The sequence below is a fragment of the Ammodytes marinus genome (genome assembly GCF_949987685.1).
Source record: "Ammodytes marinus genome assembly, chromosome: 7".
Taxonomy (NCBI): Eukaryota; Metazoa; Chordata; class Actinopteri; order Uranoscopiformes; family Ammodytidae; genus Ammodytes; species Ammodytes marinus.
This window is the reverse complement of record NC_137211.1, coordinates 12,442,820-12,461,344: the sequence shown is the minus strand read 5'-3', so window position 1 is coordinate 12,461,344 and position 18,525 is coordinate 12,442,820. Positions and strand designations below refer to the sequence as shown.

The 18,525-nt window shown below is 41.2% G+C and overlaps 1 protein-coding gene across 1 annotated transcript; it reads right to left on the bottom strand.

The window, feature by feature from the left end:
• Nucleotides 1–13: 13 nt before the first annotated feature.
• On the bottom strand, nt 14–16,548 carry esyt1a (extended synaptotagmin-like protein 1a). The gene is made up of 31 exons (XM_080031747.1): nt 15,997–16,548; nt 14,922–14,963; nt 13,423–13,557; nt 13,141–13,214; nt 12,834–12,906; nt 12,667–12,756; nt 12,500–12,555; nt 11,141–11,261; nt 10,784–10,960; nt 10,204–10,286; nt 9,979–10,027; nt 9,611–9,700; nt 7,234–7,329; nt 7,072–7,143; nt 6,896–6,982; nt 6,494–6,643; nt 5,633–5,815; nt 5,303–5,479; nt 5,107–5,189; nt 4,971–5,019; nt 4,791–4,880; nt 3,754–3,849; nt 3,446–3,517; nt 3,271–3,357; nt 2,924–3,070; nt 2,374–2,498; nt 2,123–2,221; nt 1,588–1,719; nt 1,384–1,489; nt 1,230–1,279; nt 14–1,115 (listed from the first exon to the last, which is right to left on the bottom strand). Exons 1-31 carry the CDS (start codon nt 16,321–16,323, stop codon nt 1,088–1,090), a joined length of 3,246 nt encoding a protein of 1,081 aa, XP_079887873.1. The 5' UTR covers nt 16,324–16,548; the 3' UTR covers nt 14–1,087.
• Nucleotides 16,549–18,525: the final 1,977 nt, after the last annotated feature.

Genomic DNA, 18,525 nt, shown 5'->3' with positions numbered 1-18,525 from the left:
ATTTTGATTCATGAGAGTGCAAACTTTATTCAACAACTTCAGCAGATAGGCTACATAATGAAATGCTCAAATAATGTCAAAGCTAGGCAGTTTTATTTTTGCAGTTCTGACACTTCAACAATATTTTCTTTCCATTACCTTACATCATTGTCCGAGCCTTTGTGGTGAGGGGACAATGGTGGCTGTCCCGCTGTTGGTGTGCAATATTTGCCTGGCTCACATAAGATCACCACTGTTTTGCTTGAAAAAATAAGTACTAAGTAACATGGCCGACAGCTTTGGCCTGTTGCATTTGGCGCTACGAACACATACAAACACAAAGTGTGCTTAGAAACACAAGTGATGTGTTTTCTCAGTATATACAAAGTTTTCTCGTCATAAAAGCACAGTGATTCAGACTCTGCTTACAGCATCATACCTCTGTTTTCAGTGGTAAATATTGAGGGTCCTGGTTTGTAATACTTTGATTTATAAAAGTAACTTTAAGAGAGCTCTGTTAAAACATATACAACTTCATTTTGAAGGTAATTCCTAAACTCTGACAAACTGTGCACAGTTTTGTAATACTTAAGGCAATAATATAAACACATATAAACAAAATAATATCAGGAATTACTTCAAGATTTTCCTAAATAAAATTTAAAGAAATACTCTTACACAGTTGTGTTGGATGCTGCAAATCCATAAAACATTGTCATCACACCCTCACAAGATATTGAGCCCTTTTGTAAATAAAATTCAAAAAGGACTTTGATATGCTTTTGAACACATATAAACTTGGTAGGTTGTGCGACACAGTTGTGTTATTATCAAACATCTATTCAGCCAAAATCTTCTACTGAAGAATCCGTCCAAGACAGCAGGATTCAGCACAGTTAACACTTTACGGATGATAAGCTACACGTTAAGTTTTCTTCTCATGAATACTGATGGGCTGTGTTTTTTGTTTGTGGAGCAGATATGTCATCATGTTTTCTTTCAGTGATGGTGGAAATTTCAATTTAAGCTGGATACACACATCACAAATCACAGATCACAGAAGCAACACAATACGATACATAGTACTTTAGACCAAGCGTTGGTTTTTCTAGATGGTCTCTGCTACCAAATCATACCTGGAAAAAACATAAAGGGAACAATTTGTCATTTATATAATCGTATTATTACCAACCATTCGTTGATACAACTGTTCCTATACAACATTGTTCAGTAGCGATTTAAGTGATTACCATTGTGTGACACCAGTCTTGAGGTCAATTTGGTCCAGGTCCAGCTGCAACTGTGGGCAAAAAAAAATATCTGTGTTTCACAATTCCCTGTATCAACACCAAGCGATGTATGCAACGTTAGGAACTAACTGGATGCATTTCAGGCATAACGTACCTTGCCCATAAGCTCCCTCTCTCTGCTCATGAAGGAGACGTTGTTCTTCACGGACAGGTCCAGTCTTCTCTGTATGGACTCCTCCAGAGAGAAATCAAAGTCAAACCTACAGGTAGAGAACGAGAGAGAGAGAGAAAGGTGGGGGAAGTCAATAAACGTCCTCGCTCCCCCATGGCTATCATGAGTGTCTTGTTTTTGTCCAACCTCTCGTTGAATTCAGGGTTGAGGTCTCTCTTCTTGGTGGCGGTTCTCCTCTTTGTGGTGGCTTTCTTGTCCGGCAGGAGGATGAAGGTCACATAAGGGTCTGCACCGTCCTTGGAGCAGGCTGTCAGGGCTCTGTGGGCAATATAGCAATCACGTTCACAACAATGCGTCGGTACCCAGAGTGCTCCAGGCCAAAACACCTGATATGATGATTAAGAGGAACTTTACACGGTAACAATAACAGCACAAACGCAAAGGTATTTTTACGTTTGCGGATTGTATACATGCGCCAAATTGCACCAGAAGAGCTATCTACTAGGCTACAATTGTCACTGCCAACTACTGGCTTGGCATGCGTACAACAGCGATTTCGGCCCGTTTTTTCCGAAACCGTGTGCATGATAAAAGTTTTCAAAACAATTGCGTCTGAACACGGAAACTTTTGAAAACGTAAAGTGAAAACCTTCCCGTTTTCAGTGAGACTGTTACCGTGTAAACATGGCCTAAAAGTTTAAAGTATGACACATAGAGAGACCTGCAGGAGTGAACGGTGATGAAAAGCCTGCTCTCTTCCACAGAGTAGCCGACGTTAAGCTTCACCTGGCCAGCTGAATTTGGGTTATTATCGCTACCTCTAAAGAAGACACAGAAAATGTGGTTATTTATATTATGTTGTTTTTAACTTTAACAGACACAGACCAGGGTAAGTATAAAGTTGAGAACAGTTCACTAAGGAAACCCTGATAACTGTTATCTCTGCAGTGGAGGCTGTTGAGTGTGACTCACATGGGAAATCTCTGTCTGAGGTCTAGATGTGAAGGAACCCATCTGGGAACGGCTTCATCTGCGCCAGCGTCACCACCTGCGTCCCCTGGAGCCTTGCGACACACGGCCAACTGAGTGTCCAAAAGCTGCAAGACACAGAGATTGAAATCATAGCTTAAATTGACATTGCTGGTGCATAATAATCTTTTAGATCATGTCTACAGCCTTTTTATGCAGCAAGACTTGACTTTAAAACTGCAGCAGACTATGTATTTAAGCTCTACTACTTAGCATAACACAGCTTACTTAAGTGAGTGACGTTGTGCAGGATATCTGTTATCTTTCAGGACATGATACTCTGTAGTAAGGGCTGTATATCTGATGTTGGACGCTGTTAAGTACAGTATTCAGTGCATTGCAAGATTGGTTCTATGCAGTAAAATACCTTTGAGCTCTAATGAAATACAAATGAGACAGGACTGAATTGACAGCAATCAGCTCATCCCTCACATTGGCATATATGGCAACATATTGGTAGTGTGGAATAATAAGCAGAATATGTGGTCAGTACATTGAGCGTAGCCCTCAGTAGTATCTGGCTTTCCGGCAGTGCTCCATCCAGATTGAGCCAACGGTCCAGCACCAAGTTCTGCTCAGCCAGCACCTCTCTGACAGGAAGCGTCAAGGACCCGAGGGCCTGGCCCCAGCTGTGGGAGAGCTGGATACAGACATATAGATAGGCAAAAAAAAAAATTAGACTGCCCTTAATCATATCTGTATAAAAATGTCAGCTTTGACAGAGAAAAGTGCTTTAATAACCCAAGAGATGCTGTGTGAAGTATTTTATCATCTGCTTTATAGCTACGCAGTTCAGGCAAAAAAAAAGTGAAAAACACAAATGTTTTTACTGACTCTCACCTTCACTGTGAGAGTCTCATCTCTGGGGTCACGAACCAAAAAGCGGAATGCCTCATCCCATCGTGGGGACGTGGATCGCTCGAAAATCTTGAGAAAAGAATGAATATCGTGACTTTTCATAGAAAACTTTCCTTCTGTTGCATTTATAGCTACAATTACTACTTCGAGATCCTACCTTGGTTTTGTGAGAAACGCCTTTGAGGATAATCTCAGCCCCGACCTTCGGCTCCTTTCCATTCTTCTTCAACTTAAATTACACATAAAGAATATTGTCATAAAAAATGTCATCAAGCAGGGCATAGTAGATAGGAAATCAACTGAATACAAAAACACTACATGGGAAGTGATTTAATGTACAGAATACATGAACATTCAGCTTTGTTTTTTTATACACTGCCACTGAAATCAACTATTGCACGTCTGCAAGTGTGAGGAAACACATCATGGTACAAGAACAATTAGAATGTATAGGTTAGAACCAACCGGAAGGCCGTGGGCACGCTCCACATACACAAACAGCACAGCCGCAGATGGCACAACCTTGTTCAGGTAGGACTGCTGGGACTGATACTGAAGGATCTATAGTTTGAAGTTGTGTCACAGAGAGGGATACATAGAGGAGAGAGTGAGAGTGTTAGAAAGACGTATCTGGCAATAAGAAAGTTGTGGTTGAAAGTTCCTTGGCAGCACTTCCAACAAAGATATGAACACAAACAAACAAATCTTACACAAAGCATCTTCAAAGATTGCCACAACTTCACACACCGGAAAGTGCTTCTCTTTCCTGTTGATTAACAACTGTTTGTATCTGCCATAGCAACCAAACAACAATGGCACAAGGGAGGTGTATCTTTTTAGCCAGTATGGACAAGAAGAACAACTACAGCAAGCAATAAGTATTCCCTTGTAACCTTTAAAGGTTAGCTCTAAAGGTTCTTCATTGCCCCTGGTAAAAAGACTACTATACTATTACACTGGAATCCTCCAGCTCTACTGTTTGGCTCATCTGAAGGAAATCATTATCATATAATCTGTATAATCTGGTGTTACCCATTTTACTGTTCTTTCAAGTAGGAGGTTCATAAAGGTTTTCAAAAAGTAAGGTCATTGTAGAAAATAAGGTTTTAAATTGTAAACTCTCGTTTCGAGTACCCTGCCTTCTTAAAATGTTAACTCTGGTGTCAAATAGCTGTTCTGGAATGTAAGTGCTGCAGGCTAAAAAGGCCCTGAAAAAAGTAACCTAAGCAAGAACTATCTTCAAATGGACTCCAACAGGATTAGTTTGTAAGAATACAGGAGGAATTGGATCTTGTATGTCAAACCTGTAGGTACATCATTTGTCAATTCAATGTACCTTTTTAGATAATTTAGTATCATCAATATGCTGTACGAGGTTGTACTAATTTAGTTTTTATTTTTTATTTTCACATGCAATTGTCATATTACATTGGCATGTTGCTTTGGTATATTCAAATTAAGAAAAATTTAAATAATACAATTTAAGAAAGTAAATATGTTACCTGCTCCAGTCTGGGTAGGTCAGAGACTCTGGGCAGCCACTCCAGGATGAGGTGAACTCGGCCTGACTTAACATCATTAAGAGTGTACCACTGTAACCAAAAAAAGTTTACAACATGAATAGAAAATGTGTTGCATGTCTTAAATGATCTTTTCAAATACTTTTATTATGAGTCACACACCGTATCGATGAACTGTGCACTGATGATATCTCGTAGGCTAAGTTTGAACCTGCAACGACAGGACTCAATCAATACTTCATAATCCTTTTCACTGACACATTGACACGTTTTTATTTGTCATATCATCATGGCAAACCTTCCGAGGAAGTCATCCTGATCGAGGTCCTTGTCGAACAGCTCAAACTGGATCTCTTGGCCAGGGAGCTGCGTCAAAACCACCTAAAAAGCATTGAGGAAAAAAATTTAAATTTTTTTTTTTTTATCAATAACCACATTTTTTCAACTCAATCAGATGAGTAGAAGAATAAATTACTCGAAACAAAGGGTAATACCTCATAGAGTTCATTCCAGGTGGGATTAAGGTTTTCTTTGATGGTGTGGCTACGGTAAGTGATACCAGCCACACGGATCTTGACGTAGGGGTCGCTCTTCCCCTTCACCATGCCGCCCATGAAGTTGTCCTTCGCTATCAGATTTTGTGCCTCCACCAAATGGATACGCAGCACCCCCTGTGGGCACAACAAAGCGCAGGGAATGCCTTAATAGTGTGTGTGTGTGTTTGTGTGTGTGTGTGTGTGTGTGTGTGTGTGTTTATGAGGTCGAACTGTGTCGTCTGCAACTGTTTTACGCTAGGTGAACATATTTATTTGTTTATCTTTTACCTCGGTGGCAAATTCTGGGTCGGGCGTGGTGTGCTGTGGTCGTGATGGTTGAGGTTTACCCAACCCTCCGGGGCCCATAGGATTCAGTTCTGATGTGATTCCCCCCTCACCAATCCCGGGCCCAGAGGGTAAGGGCCGAGGAGACGGAGTAGCAGGAGTGTCATCGTCATTTAGCCACAAGACCTAGTTGGAAACAAGTAAAAAACAAGTGAGCAACTGTTTCTCATGCTTCTTTACAATGGAGAACAAATCAGGTTGTTCAAGTGTTTTCACAAGGATAGGAACACGAGGTAGGAAGAAGACATACTTTAGGTTTCATTTATTTCTGTTATGTTTAAGTTCAAGCATGTAAAGGGGTTAAGGATCCTTACGGTTAAGGATAAAGACCTCATATAAAAATAAAAAAATCTTCTTAAGCAAAGGAGATTTTATAACCTCTCCGGTATCTTACATTCACAAGTCCAACAGGATCTGATTTCCATGGATAAAAGACATACACACACACACACACACACACACACACACACACACACACACATTTGCACACACACACACACACACATTTGCACACACACACACACACACACACACACACAGCTATTGTATGGTTAGTTTAAATTTGAGATCTTGGTTTTGATGTGGGTGTGGGTGTGATACCAAAGAATGTGTCTGATGATAGTTTCCCGAAGGCCACAGCGGTCCTTTGGGAGGTGGTGGGATTTCAACTAATCCAACACGGACACTGGACCTGAGCCAAAACAGGCCTTGACACCACATGCCACTCATTTACTACACTTACCAGACACATGACTTACAAGTGTGAGCAACACAAAAGTCTTAGTCTATGTGTGAAATACCAACCCTAAGCACAATTTTGACGTATATGCGACTGGCAGAACCAGATTTCTCCATCTGGAACCACTGGTCCATGGTGAGGTCAGGGGTTGCTAGGATACGGGTCAGAGGGATGGTCAGGCTGCCCAGGGACAGAGCACGGTCGTCATCTTTCACCTGAGTAGAAAAAAACACAGGAACCAGAAGACCTGAGTAAGGCTAGTCATGAAGCCAAAAGGGATATAGTATAGTATACTGTGGTTAGATATAGTATAAAAAGGGGAGAGAGTGCCGTTTACAGGGATGAGAATAAGAGAGAAAATGGAAATGAGCAATCCGTAAGGTATAAAGTGCACTTATGTCATTTTTCTGTCATATATTTGCAATTTCCTTAATTGGTGTGTTCAATCATCACTGATAATGACTTACTTGAATGTCGATGTCTTGTTTGCGAGGATCCTGAATAAAGAAGGTAAAGGCATCCTCCCACACAGGGTTGTTGGTCCCGTAGCAAGTCTGCAGAAGAGCAAGTGGGAAAAAACAGTCATTATGCTCAGAGTTTGGTTTGATGTCATGAGAAAAAAGTTCAAAGTTTTACCCTTTACCTTGCTCTCTTTAGTTGTATCCTGAATGGAAATCAGCACTATTGGGCTTGGGTCCTTATTGCCTTTTCTCATCTACAATATATCAAATGCATCAATTTTGGTAATAGATTAACCGAATGCACACCACTAAAGAAAACATCTTTAAAATGATTTGAATCTTACTGGAAGTTCATGAGCTTGATCAAGATAGATGGCTAGAATGGCGGCAGACGGTGGGTCAGCCGTCTTACTGGTCAAGTTCTGGTTCTTCTGGATCACCTGGGCCACGAAACACAAGCATGATGGAAATGATAGATAGACCATAAAAGCCAAAAGCGCAACTGAACGTTTTACTATATTCATACTATCAAAAACAAAATGAAGAAGAATGTGTTTTTGACTAAAGCCGCCTTTACCTTCAACTTTAATTTAATTAAAGTTACGACACACACACAGACTTTAACAATAAAACACATATTTTTTAGTCAATCTGAAACTTCTCCTTATTAAATAGAGCTGTCAAAATTACAGGATTTTCCCAAGTAAATCAAAATTAGGCTCAATTGGAAATATACTGTCAATAACTACTTTTTATTTTGTGATTTTTGAAACTTAAATAAATGTCATGTCCCAGGGTTTCTTGGTTGTTAATTGGTTTGAGACATGTACCAATGCGATCTTCCTGCTACATTTCTTGCTATACTTCTTTGACGCATATCATCACCTTCTCGCCCTATATTTCCTCTCTCTCTCCATACTGTCAAAAGCCATAAATAAACCAATAAATGACATGGCATAACAATATCAATTTCTTCTATGATACAGTCATATGAAAAAGTTTGGGAACCCCTCTCAGCCGGCATTATAATTGACTCTGCTTTCACAAAAAAAATATAAAAGTGGTATGTCTTTAATTGACCAGGAACAGCTAAGTACTGGGATGTTTTCCAAACAAAGATTTTTTGAAAATCAGTATTTGGTTGTATGAAATAAAATAAAATGTGAAAAACTGGCTGTGCAAAAATGTGGGTACCCTTGTGGTTTTGTTGATTTTAATGCCTGTAACAGCATGTAAAACTGATGACTTTATACACAAAGTTGGTTGGATTATGTTGTTAAGCCTTGAACCTCATATAAATGTCTGTTTAATCATGAGAACATTTATTTTAGGTGCCTAAATGCAAGTTGCACTTCTCTTTGACTCTCTGCTGAAGTGAGACAGAATGGGATCATCAAAACAGCTCCCAAAAGATCTGAAAAACAAAGATTGTTCATTGTCATGGTTTAGGGGAAGGCTACAAGAAGCTTTCCCAAAGGTTTCAATTGTCAATTTCGACTGTAGGGAACGTTGTCAGGAAATGGAAGGACACAGGCACAGTGGCAGTTAAACCCAGGCATGGCAGACCAAGAAAAAAACAGGAGCGGTATAGGTGGAGGATTGTGAGAATGGTTGCACACAACCCACAGATCACCTCCAAAGACCTGCAAGAACATCTGGCTGCAGATTGTGTATCTGTACATCGTTCAACAATTCAGCGCAATTTGCACCAAAACATCTGCTTTTTATAAAGACCAAATAACTTAATTTTTGTCTCATCAGTCCAAAGCATTTTCTTCCAATATGAATCTGGCTTGTCTAAATGAGCTTTTGCATACTCCATGCAACTGTATCTGTGGCGTGGGCACAGAAAGGGCTTCCTTCTCATCACCTGGCCATACAGATGTTTTGGTGCAAATTGCACTGATTTGTTGAACCATGTACAGATACACAATCTGCAGCCAGATGTTCTTGCAGGTCTTTGGAGGTGATCTTTGGGTTGTGTGCAACCATTCTCACAATCCGCCGCATATGCCGCTCTTGTACTTTTCTTGGTCTGCTAGACCTGGGTTTAACTGCAACTGTGCCTGTGTCCTTCCATTTCCTGACAACGTTCCCTATAGTCGAAATTGACAATTGAAACCTTTGGGAAAGCTTCTTGTAGCCTTCCCCTAAACCATGACAATGAATAATCTTTGTTTTTAAGATCTTTTGGGAGCAGTTTTGATGATCCCATTCTGTCTCACTTCAGCAGAGAGTCAAAGAGAAGTGCAACTTGCATTTAGGCACCTAAAATACATTTTCTCATGATTAAACAGACATTTCTATGAGGTTCAAGGCTTAACAACATAATCCAACCAACTTTGTGTTTAAATTCATCAGTTTTACATGCTGTTACAGGCATTAAAATCAACAAAACCACAAGGGTACCCATATTTTTGCACAGCCAGTTTTTCACATTTTATTTTATTTCATACAACCAAATACTGCTTTTCAAAAAATCTTTGTTTGGAAAACATCCCAGTACTTAGCTGTTCCTGGTAAATTAAAGACATACCACTTTTATATTTTTTTTGTGAAAGCAGAGTCAATTATAATGCCGGCTAAGAGGGGTTCCCAAACTTTTTCATATGATTGTACTTATCAGTATATTCATTTTGGCCACATCACTACCTTAGCCATGCTGCAAAAAAAAATAAAGATTCCTTGTTTAAAACCATTGGGCTGTGCTCTAGTCTTTACCTCACTCAGTCGGTCAGCAGAGGACAGCAGAGAGAGCCACTCCAGCCGGAGGTGAACGCTGCCAGATGGGACGTCCTTCAGATTGAACCACTGTTTACAAAAACAGAGGGGTTCATTAAACACACAATTTTTTTCATCTGGCTTGAACATGGCAGGGTAGAAGAAGATCAGAGCAGATCACGAGTAGGCACGCGGGGTCTGCAATGTCACATGCCAACAGGATTACTGCAATTTTGCTCAGATATAATTAGACAGCTGCATTCCTGTGCTTGCGGTTTATTGTATGATCTGATCTGAGTGAGAAAGAGTAAGATAGATGAACTGAATCATGTTCGAAAACTCAAAAAGTTTTAAGCATTACTACTTACATCGTCCACAACTCTGGCCTTCTTTACAATATCGAGATCCACCTTAACTCTAAAAAAAGAGTGGGATAAAGAGAGACAAAGAGAGAATCAATAAAGGCCAGAATCAAACGAGACAAAGATGTTTCAATTTAACAGAATCGTGGGCCCAAAACGGCAATAGTAGAGACGGAAATGACACAAGCAACACATAGAGACAGATAAAATGAATGAGAATGAATAAGCTACCTCCCCAGGAAGTCATCCTGGTCTGGGTCTTTGTCAAACACTTCCACTTCCAACTCCTGACCAGGTACTTCATGGACAATCACCTGACACACAAACACGCATAAATGGACTAATACAAAATACACACACAACGGATATAGATACAGCCACATGTGATATAATAACACAAGGACATGCAGACAGATTCACAATGCAAAGAACTTTTTTAGTATTGTGCAAGGTAAGTGTTAATATTTTCATATCAATTCAGTTCTTGGTTACATTTTTATTAAACGAAAACGTGTCCTTGAGCAAGCAGTTTTTTTTCTCTCTATAGCTACTTATCTAGGAAACTAAGGGCTTCCTGCTCTATCGGATAATTGGATAACATCTTCACAAGGACCGTTTATCTCTGTGGCAATGACTACTGGACTTCCCTTACAAAGCAAGAACACAGACGCTAGGCTAAAATGTCAAGCACGCAAACCAGTGGGCCAAGTAGCACTTTGAATATCAAGCCAAAGCCTTATATATCTCATGTCAGCTCACTTTTGGAGGTAAAGGCCATTTTTTTTCTTCCCTCTCTGCAATACTGGCTCACCTCATACGTCTCCCTCCACTGTGGGTTCAGGTTGCTGTCCACGTGATGAGAGGTGAAGATCTGGGTTCCTACTCGCAGAACGGCATACGGGTCGGACTTCCCGTCGATTAAGCCCTTTATGACAGTGTCCTTGGCAGTCAGGTCCTCCGCCTCCAGCAGGTGGATACGCACAACTCCCTAGCACCAACATCAAAATGTTTGCTTATGAATACATGAATACATGCTATTCATTCACAATGTAAAATATGCTGTATGGCTTTCAGTCTATGTGTTTGCTTTCAACTTATATGCTGACAGCTTTTGCTTCAGACTGTGTGGGTCCATCTTCTCCAGGCCATTCATTATTGAGTCAGTTACCCGTGGGAGAGGAGAGCGGAGCTGCGCAACGTGCAGGTTGGCCACCAGGGGAATAGTGAGGCGGTTGGGGAGCACCAGGTGAGAGGCAATTGCATCCATTATCATAGTGTCCGACATGGCACTGCAAATGAATGCCAGGAAGACAGAGGAGGGACACACAGACAAACAGACAGAGGCTATATACTACTGCTGACCAAATGAACATGCATAAATAACATGATATTCAGGTAACAGAACCAACAGGAAGCACCCATTGGCTACAGATGAGGACAGTTTTTCTTTGAAATCATGTTGGCTAATGTCCTCTAAAGGACGAATACAATTAAGAAATAATGACATACTGTCATTGAAAGTATTGGCAGAGCGAACAGATGTGTTAGCAACAAATCTACACCTCTGACAATGCTTGAATTGTATTTTCACAAAAGTATATTATATAAGATCGTAACACACACTGTGTAGAATCATCCACCATACAATCAGCCACCATACCATAATTGTATAGTAGTTTATTCTACATTGTCTGACCTTACATAATACAGCCCTAAGAACTACCTCGATAAAAATGAATGGAGTCAATATACATGAACATCAGCATGGAATAGCGTTTAACAAGTTAAAAGATAAGGCTGGCATTGTTCAACATTTTTTCAATAGCAACAAAGGCGGACATGAAAAAAAGGAAAACCAACAATTTTCTGGTCGGTCAGTACTTTCAACTTCTCTCTACCCTGTCAGTCAGCCTTAAAGACCAATGAAATGGAGTCACAAATATATATTTTCATTATTTTAATAAAGGCTAAATAGTTTTCTTAAACAGATGGGCAATTTGGTTTTTAGGAAAAGTGACTCAAACTTCGGTATTTATTGGATTTGTTGGGAACTCATTTCTGATGCGGATTAACACCAATTTGTCTGAAGGATTGACTCAAAATAAATGGGGGGGAGATGTGAATAAGCTTTATTGGGCTTTGGCTACTCGTTAGCAGGATCAATTAATTGTTGGTTTTGGTCTTTTCACAGGATTTGTTGCCAAAAATATGGTATATTGCCATTTGCCATACAGACATGTATGTGATCACATGTCCACAATGTGCTGCTGTATGTCTCACTTTGTTTTGGTACTCCAGTTTTAAATCCAGTAAAAACCTCTGTGATTCCCGAGGCTATTTAAATAATACATTCTCTGAAATGCATCCATCAATATTCAAACAAATGCAGTCCCAAAGCGTATCTGCAGGTCAAAACTTCATTAGCCCTGCGCCACAAACAGGCAATCCTCATAAAAACAAACAATTATAATCAAACAACAGATCATCCTAAAGGAGTGCTCCACAGAGCTTTGTCGCATGAACTCACTTCAGCCCGGGGATATCTAACAGGTTGGTCAACCCAGTCCAGTTGATGTCCAGTTTCTATGACACAGATAAAAGGGAAGACATGTGAAAACTTGAGTGTAGAGCTCAGATGACAATGCCAACACAAATGAATCAGATGTACATAGGTCACTGATGCTTAACACTCACAGGCCTGCGGATGAAGAACATGGTGATGGCTCCAACCAGTGGCACGTCTCCGATCAGAGGCTCAAGGATCACACGCAGCTTCCCATGGAGCTGCAAAGAGACCACGCAAGATTTGGAAGATGTTTTCAGGCCACTTAACTGAGACTAATAATAGAGTATTCTTATACCTGGACTCCTTTCACTCCGGCTTTGCAAAAGTACTTTTTGATCTCAACATTGATCTCGACGTCACCGGCATAGCTGCAAGTAGAAGAGTCAGTCACAAGGCTAAAGATACATGTTTAACAAAGGGGAGGCAGATGATACGGTTTATGATAGAACTGTTTTCTTTTTCTTGGGTTGAGTAAACAATGATCTGCTCTAACAGACGAGAACAAACCCCACCATTGAGTCTGACTTGACTGACTGGTGGCTCATAGACAAGCAACAATATGAAATAATGAAAGAAAACTCAAAGCTGCGGCGATGCTTTACCTCAGGTACAAATCCAACATGACTTGTCTCTTATCGTGTTCTGTGTGCGCCTTTACACCGACCACCTTCATCGCCTGTGAACACAACAGCTGCTGTTAGACCAAAAGCAAAGAAGACTGATAGAGGGCTTCCATTAGGGAAGACACACATGAAAAACATTATTCGCTTGGAGAAATCAATCAATCTTTATGCCTGTAAACCATGGTTCCCACTGTATTTTCATGGTCGTGGTGGAACATTAACAGAATAAATTGCTGCTTTTACGACTGGCCATTCAGTTACCTTGTCTCCTATGTTGACCTTGGTGAAGCTGAGGGTCTGCAGGTGAATGCTGGAGGTACGGATGGCAGGAGCGATGGTTTCCACCAGCAACTTCTCCAAATACTGGCCTATGAAGGGCCAGGCCTGCTGCAGGATCTATGTGACAGAACACATGACCATTCATTTGTTTATCGTTAGATTCTAATCCAGCAATGACAGTGGTTAATAGGCAATAAAGTGATGAATAAATACAAGTCATCCATTGTGGTATGTGTTGGCATCTGTTGCATCTTGTGATTCTGTTATTATAAATGCCTGTGCAAATGCTTAGTCAGAGCAAAGCACTTCCTGTATATACAAAAGGCGGTTTGAGTTGTGGTTAAAAGGCCTCTGAATTAAGGTTTACCAGAAGAAAAACAACGAAAGAGGACATAGTTGGCGCCCAATAGCACACAGCCATTAATAAGGCAGCAAGATTAAATAAATTAAACCAGTTCCCTCCAATCATTTTTGGGAACACATAAAACTCAAGATAAAATGAAAAGGAATACATTAATCCTCACAACATAAAAACATGAAAGTAACACACTTCATTTTAAGTATCCATTTGCATTGAGTCCCTGTGATGAATTGAATCAGTGCATCATCAGTGTCACTCCACACATCCTCACAATGGTGATATAGCTTCAGCATTACAGTGTGAGGCCAAAGTCCTCTCAGCTACTTGCTGATCCTCTGGGCTGCAAACCGCTCACGAGAGCGCTGACACTGACAGGCTTTAGCTACAGGAGAGTATCAATACATTGTTTAAGATATAAGCACGTGCAGTTATATTAAGGGATGACGTATCCTATACAAGTACAACTCCTCACACGCCCCTTTTTTCACATGCGTTACTCACAAACATTATCAGCCTCTTTTCTTTTTCAGGCGATCATTTACACAAATTTTGAAATATAATTCAAACGTGAGGACATTTGGAGGGCGATGTATGTTTGTTTAAAGCTGTTGGCCAATAGGCTAAGTGTGACTAGCCGGATCACATGTCAGGAAGCCTGGAGGAGAGACGTGGGCTGGTGAAAAATGAGTCCAGCAAATTGCCATCCCACCATCTGGGCTTCTATCAAGAGAGTTCATTACATTTTCTTTTTCTTCCCCACCAGAAAGCTGCTTTGTATTATTAGTATTCATCTCTACACTTGCCCTGCGCCAATGCGAGGTTACTATACTGACAGTGACAAAGAGTTGTAAGATATTATCTGAGCCACTCTTCCTTTCCTTTTAATTACACCAGTAGATAATCTGCTCGGATGGAGAGGCTGCAACGGGATACGGGTCACTTAAAGTGCACACTATAGTACAGTGGAGCTTCTGTCGGAGTTGCTCAGTTGAAAGATTCTTGCACCATATCCTCAAATCATTGCTGTTTCCTTTCTTTGACACATGACTCAAAAAACCTTCCTAATGTAGAAATAATTCAGTTGCACACATGAAAAAATTGTATGAGAAAAAACAATTACCTTATTCACCCACTCTACTTTTTCCACATCTGGGAAGTTGACCTGTTGACAAATAATATTGGTCAGGCATGAGCTCAAATATGTCATGGTAGTGGGAAATGACCCCAAGCCCTGAGCATGGCAGTGCAAATACTTGAGATGATACTTTTTAGCTAAATCTTTTTGCACATGTGGTAGATACTACGTTATAACAGAGTGCTTTCATTTTATTTTAAACAAGTTGCCATTTTCATGAATTGCAGTTTTAGATTAACATTAAGAGTGTTACTACATCCCAGCAGTTCTATTTAATCAAACAGTTTCCCCATCTTTATACCTATAAAATATATGCATCGAATTAGAGCAAGATCACATGCACATCAGTTTTTCCGGCAAACAACAGAGACATGAGATTTCAAGATTAGGCCTATCACACACACACACACACACACACACACACACACACACACACACACACACACACACACACACACACACCCTAACAGTTTATGAGTCATCATGTTTTTGGAGCCAGATAAGTTCAATGGCAGCTTTACTAACGGGAAGAGGAAACACACAAACACACAGAGAGAATCTACCCAATTGAGATGCGTAGGCCTATAGCTGTCTACTTAGTGCAAGGTCTCCTCTAAGTCAATGTAATTCTTTCCAACACACACCACTATATACTTCATCTGACATGCTAATAATGCACATTCCTCAGTGTGGCAGCAGTTAGACCTAATTCCCAAGGCACTGCACATTGGAAATGTCTAAATATGGGGCTGACTAGAGACCTAAGGGAAAACACCGTAACAGCCGTGCACATCTGACGGCAGGCACCAGGACATTTTCTTGCTTCCTTTTTATGCCTGGCTAAAATGTGTTCACTTTAAGAAGTAGCCTTTATGCAGCCTCCAACAAATAACAAGTGCCTTCATAATAATATAGGAGAGCCTATCACAGTGGTGCAAAGTAGCTGAGATGCATGCAGCTCAAGTTCAGCCTGCACAGGCTACAGACCGATGTGGGGTGGCTGATGTGACAGGTGATGATACCATCTGCAGAGAATGAGAGGCGATGAGCCAGTACTTACCCAGGGAGGCAAATCCCGTTTGGTTCTGAAAACCTTCTCAGTGGTGAATTTCCTCTCGTTCTCCAGAAGGTACATAGCAGACTTGAGCCTCATCACTTTCTCCAGTCGGCTGTGTTTCCATCCCATGTAGATCATCAGAACAAACAGGACCAAAGTGATGCTGAAGCCATAATACCCGGCCAGGTAAACTGGTAGGAGAGCGCCCAGGCATTTTCCATAAGACCACAACACGCTCACTGCGCGTTCACCATGGGATTGGCTCTGTGGGGCCGGGGCTGCATGCGACTCGCCGCTGCTCATGCCCGGCTCTGCATCCGCGGGTGGCATCGCAAGGTCCGTTTGACTTCACTGGCTCGACCTGGCTTTCGGCTTCCTCTGTTTGGCACGCGCGCCACTGACGACCTACCGCCGTTTTATTGTAGGAATCATCTACAAATCACCGACGACACTGCGGGGCTTCCGTCGGTGAGATATTGTCCACGGCGCCTCTCTGCGCAGTCCCGCAGGGCACTAAAATGAGCTATTCCGTGTTTCATTGGCGTGTAGCCTAGGTCTTCTCTCGCAGCGCAGGGCAAGCACAGACCAAGACCCGTGAGGGCGGGCTCTGCCTCAAGCCCTCCTTCAGTAAAATCCAGTAGAAAGCTAAACCCCTAGAATTAACTGTAGCGTCATGAACTGACTCGGGCGGAGCGTAAAACGACCAACATGAAAAGCGAACTTGTGTTTTTTTTAAGACAGCCGATAACACGTTTTACTTAGAGTAACACCATCATCACCATGTAGGACATAGCCAAAGTAACGCAACTGTTCCCTTCCACAACATTGTAACAGAGCACAGGCTGCTGCTCAGCCCGTTACCTTTTTTACATAAGCGGATACAATCCTGCTGCATGCGCAAGCGCTCACCTCCACTGCAGCAGCTTTTAGCCTACAACTGAGCGTGAGCGCCAACAGGTTCATTGACATGAAGGTGTAGGGAGGATATGCATTTTTCTGCCCATCGATGTGCATACATCGGATGCCGTGGTGTTTCACCTTCTATGAGAGATCAGTCTATACGGGGCAGAGTCGTGACCTTTATTATAGGCTACTATCTATGGTCGTGACACCCCTAGCCCTGGGATCAGGATCAGCCAATGTCATTGTGGCTACGCACAAGAAAAAGAAAAAAAGATTGCACTTGTGACTAAGCAAAGCCTGATGCAGAATTTTATTCATGTGCATTTTCGGTCTTGTGGTTTACCCATGGGTTTACCACATGTTCCTCATGAACAGATTCATTTAAGCTTGGTAACTAAAACAGACTGGTCCCTGGTCGCCTAGATACAGTCAATAAATGTTTTGCTCCTTTGGTGAAAAGTGTCTAGATCCACTATACAACAGTTAACCAAGCATCAATGTCTATGCACAGCACAGACCGTCTGTATATTATTATATTTCAAATATAGAGATTTCAATTGGCTAGGCTAACAGTATAGGCTACTGACTGTACACAAACAACTGACGTCATTTTGACATGAAGGCCTTGTAGAGTATGACACCCTCTGCCCTTAGACCCTTAGGACTGAGAAAAAACTCCCACACAACCCTGTAACAGGATTAAAAAAAAATATGATAGCGGAAGGGATCCCTCTCCCAGAACGAACATCATGCAAAATATGTCACATGTACAGAAACTAATAGAAAATCACAAAGGAATACAATCATTGACTAAATGTTGACCTGGTAATACTAAAGTAAAATATGAATAGGGAATAGTGTGGATGCAGGAGGACTTCAGATGCTGCCAGAGGACTGATCCACACCGTCTCGTCTCCACCAGACAGACAGACAACCAATGAGCGAAGCAAAGTGAACATAGAGAGTGAACAGGCATGAGAGTATAATGAGTAGGCTACTATCCTCATGATGAGCGATGACTCAATGCTGATGTGAGGCACTAGCAGCAGGGGGAGAGTCCATTCCTAGGAACGCTGATCCTGCACGGAGGCCCCGAGTCAGAGTAGAGGGCGACGTGGAGAGAGCTTGGGAGAGAGAAGGAGAGAGAGATAGGCTACTTCCTTTTATGAGCTTCCGTTCTTGTTTAATATGTTATTGTACATTTGGTAATTTTATATAGGCTTATCTCTATTTTTGTTTAACCAAATATGACCATTAGGTTCAGCCATAGTAAAAGCAATCCATTCAGTGTTCATAAAAGGCGAACACATTTTCTACTGCAGATTTGGGGGGGTCAGATTGGTCTTTTCTTAGTTTTGCGGAGGACACAACCCCCTCAAAGAAGCAGTGGTTATGGCCTGATGGTTGTATAGAGTATTTGAAAAATAAAGAAGTTAATACCAGTTCAGTGCTAGATTTTCATCATAGGAGCCTGATTGTAAAGTGGCTTGTTGTCACATGCCTCCTTTGTTGACACAGTAAACCTCCAAACTGGTATCACAATGTTTTTTCTCTGTTTTTCAACTGACTGTCTTCATAAAGCATGTAGTCAAGTAGCCTACAATCGGCCATTTAATGCACATTAAAAAT

What these genes read in the sequence shown, in the direction of transcription:
- esyt1a (XM_080031747.1), bottom strand. Translation starts at nt 16,323, where the DNA reads ATGCCACCCGCGGATGCAGAGCCGGGCATGAGCAGCGGCGAGTCGCAT. An exon ending in AGGTCAACATAGGAGACAAG is followed by an intron (nt 13,215 to 13,422) that starts GTAACTGAATGG and finishes TTGTGTTCACAG; the next exon opens with GCGATGAAGGTGGTCGGTGT. An exon ending in TCCGCTCTCCTCTCCCACGG is followed by an intron (nt 10,961 to 11,140) that starts GTAACTGACTCA and finishes TGTTGGTGCTAG; the next exon opens with GGAGTTGTGCGTATCCACCT.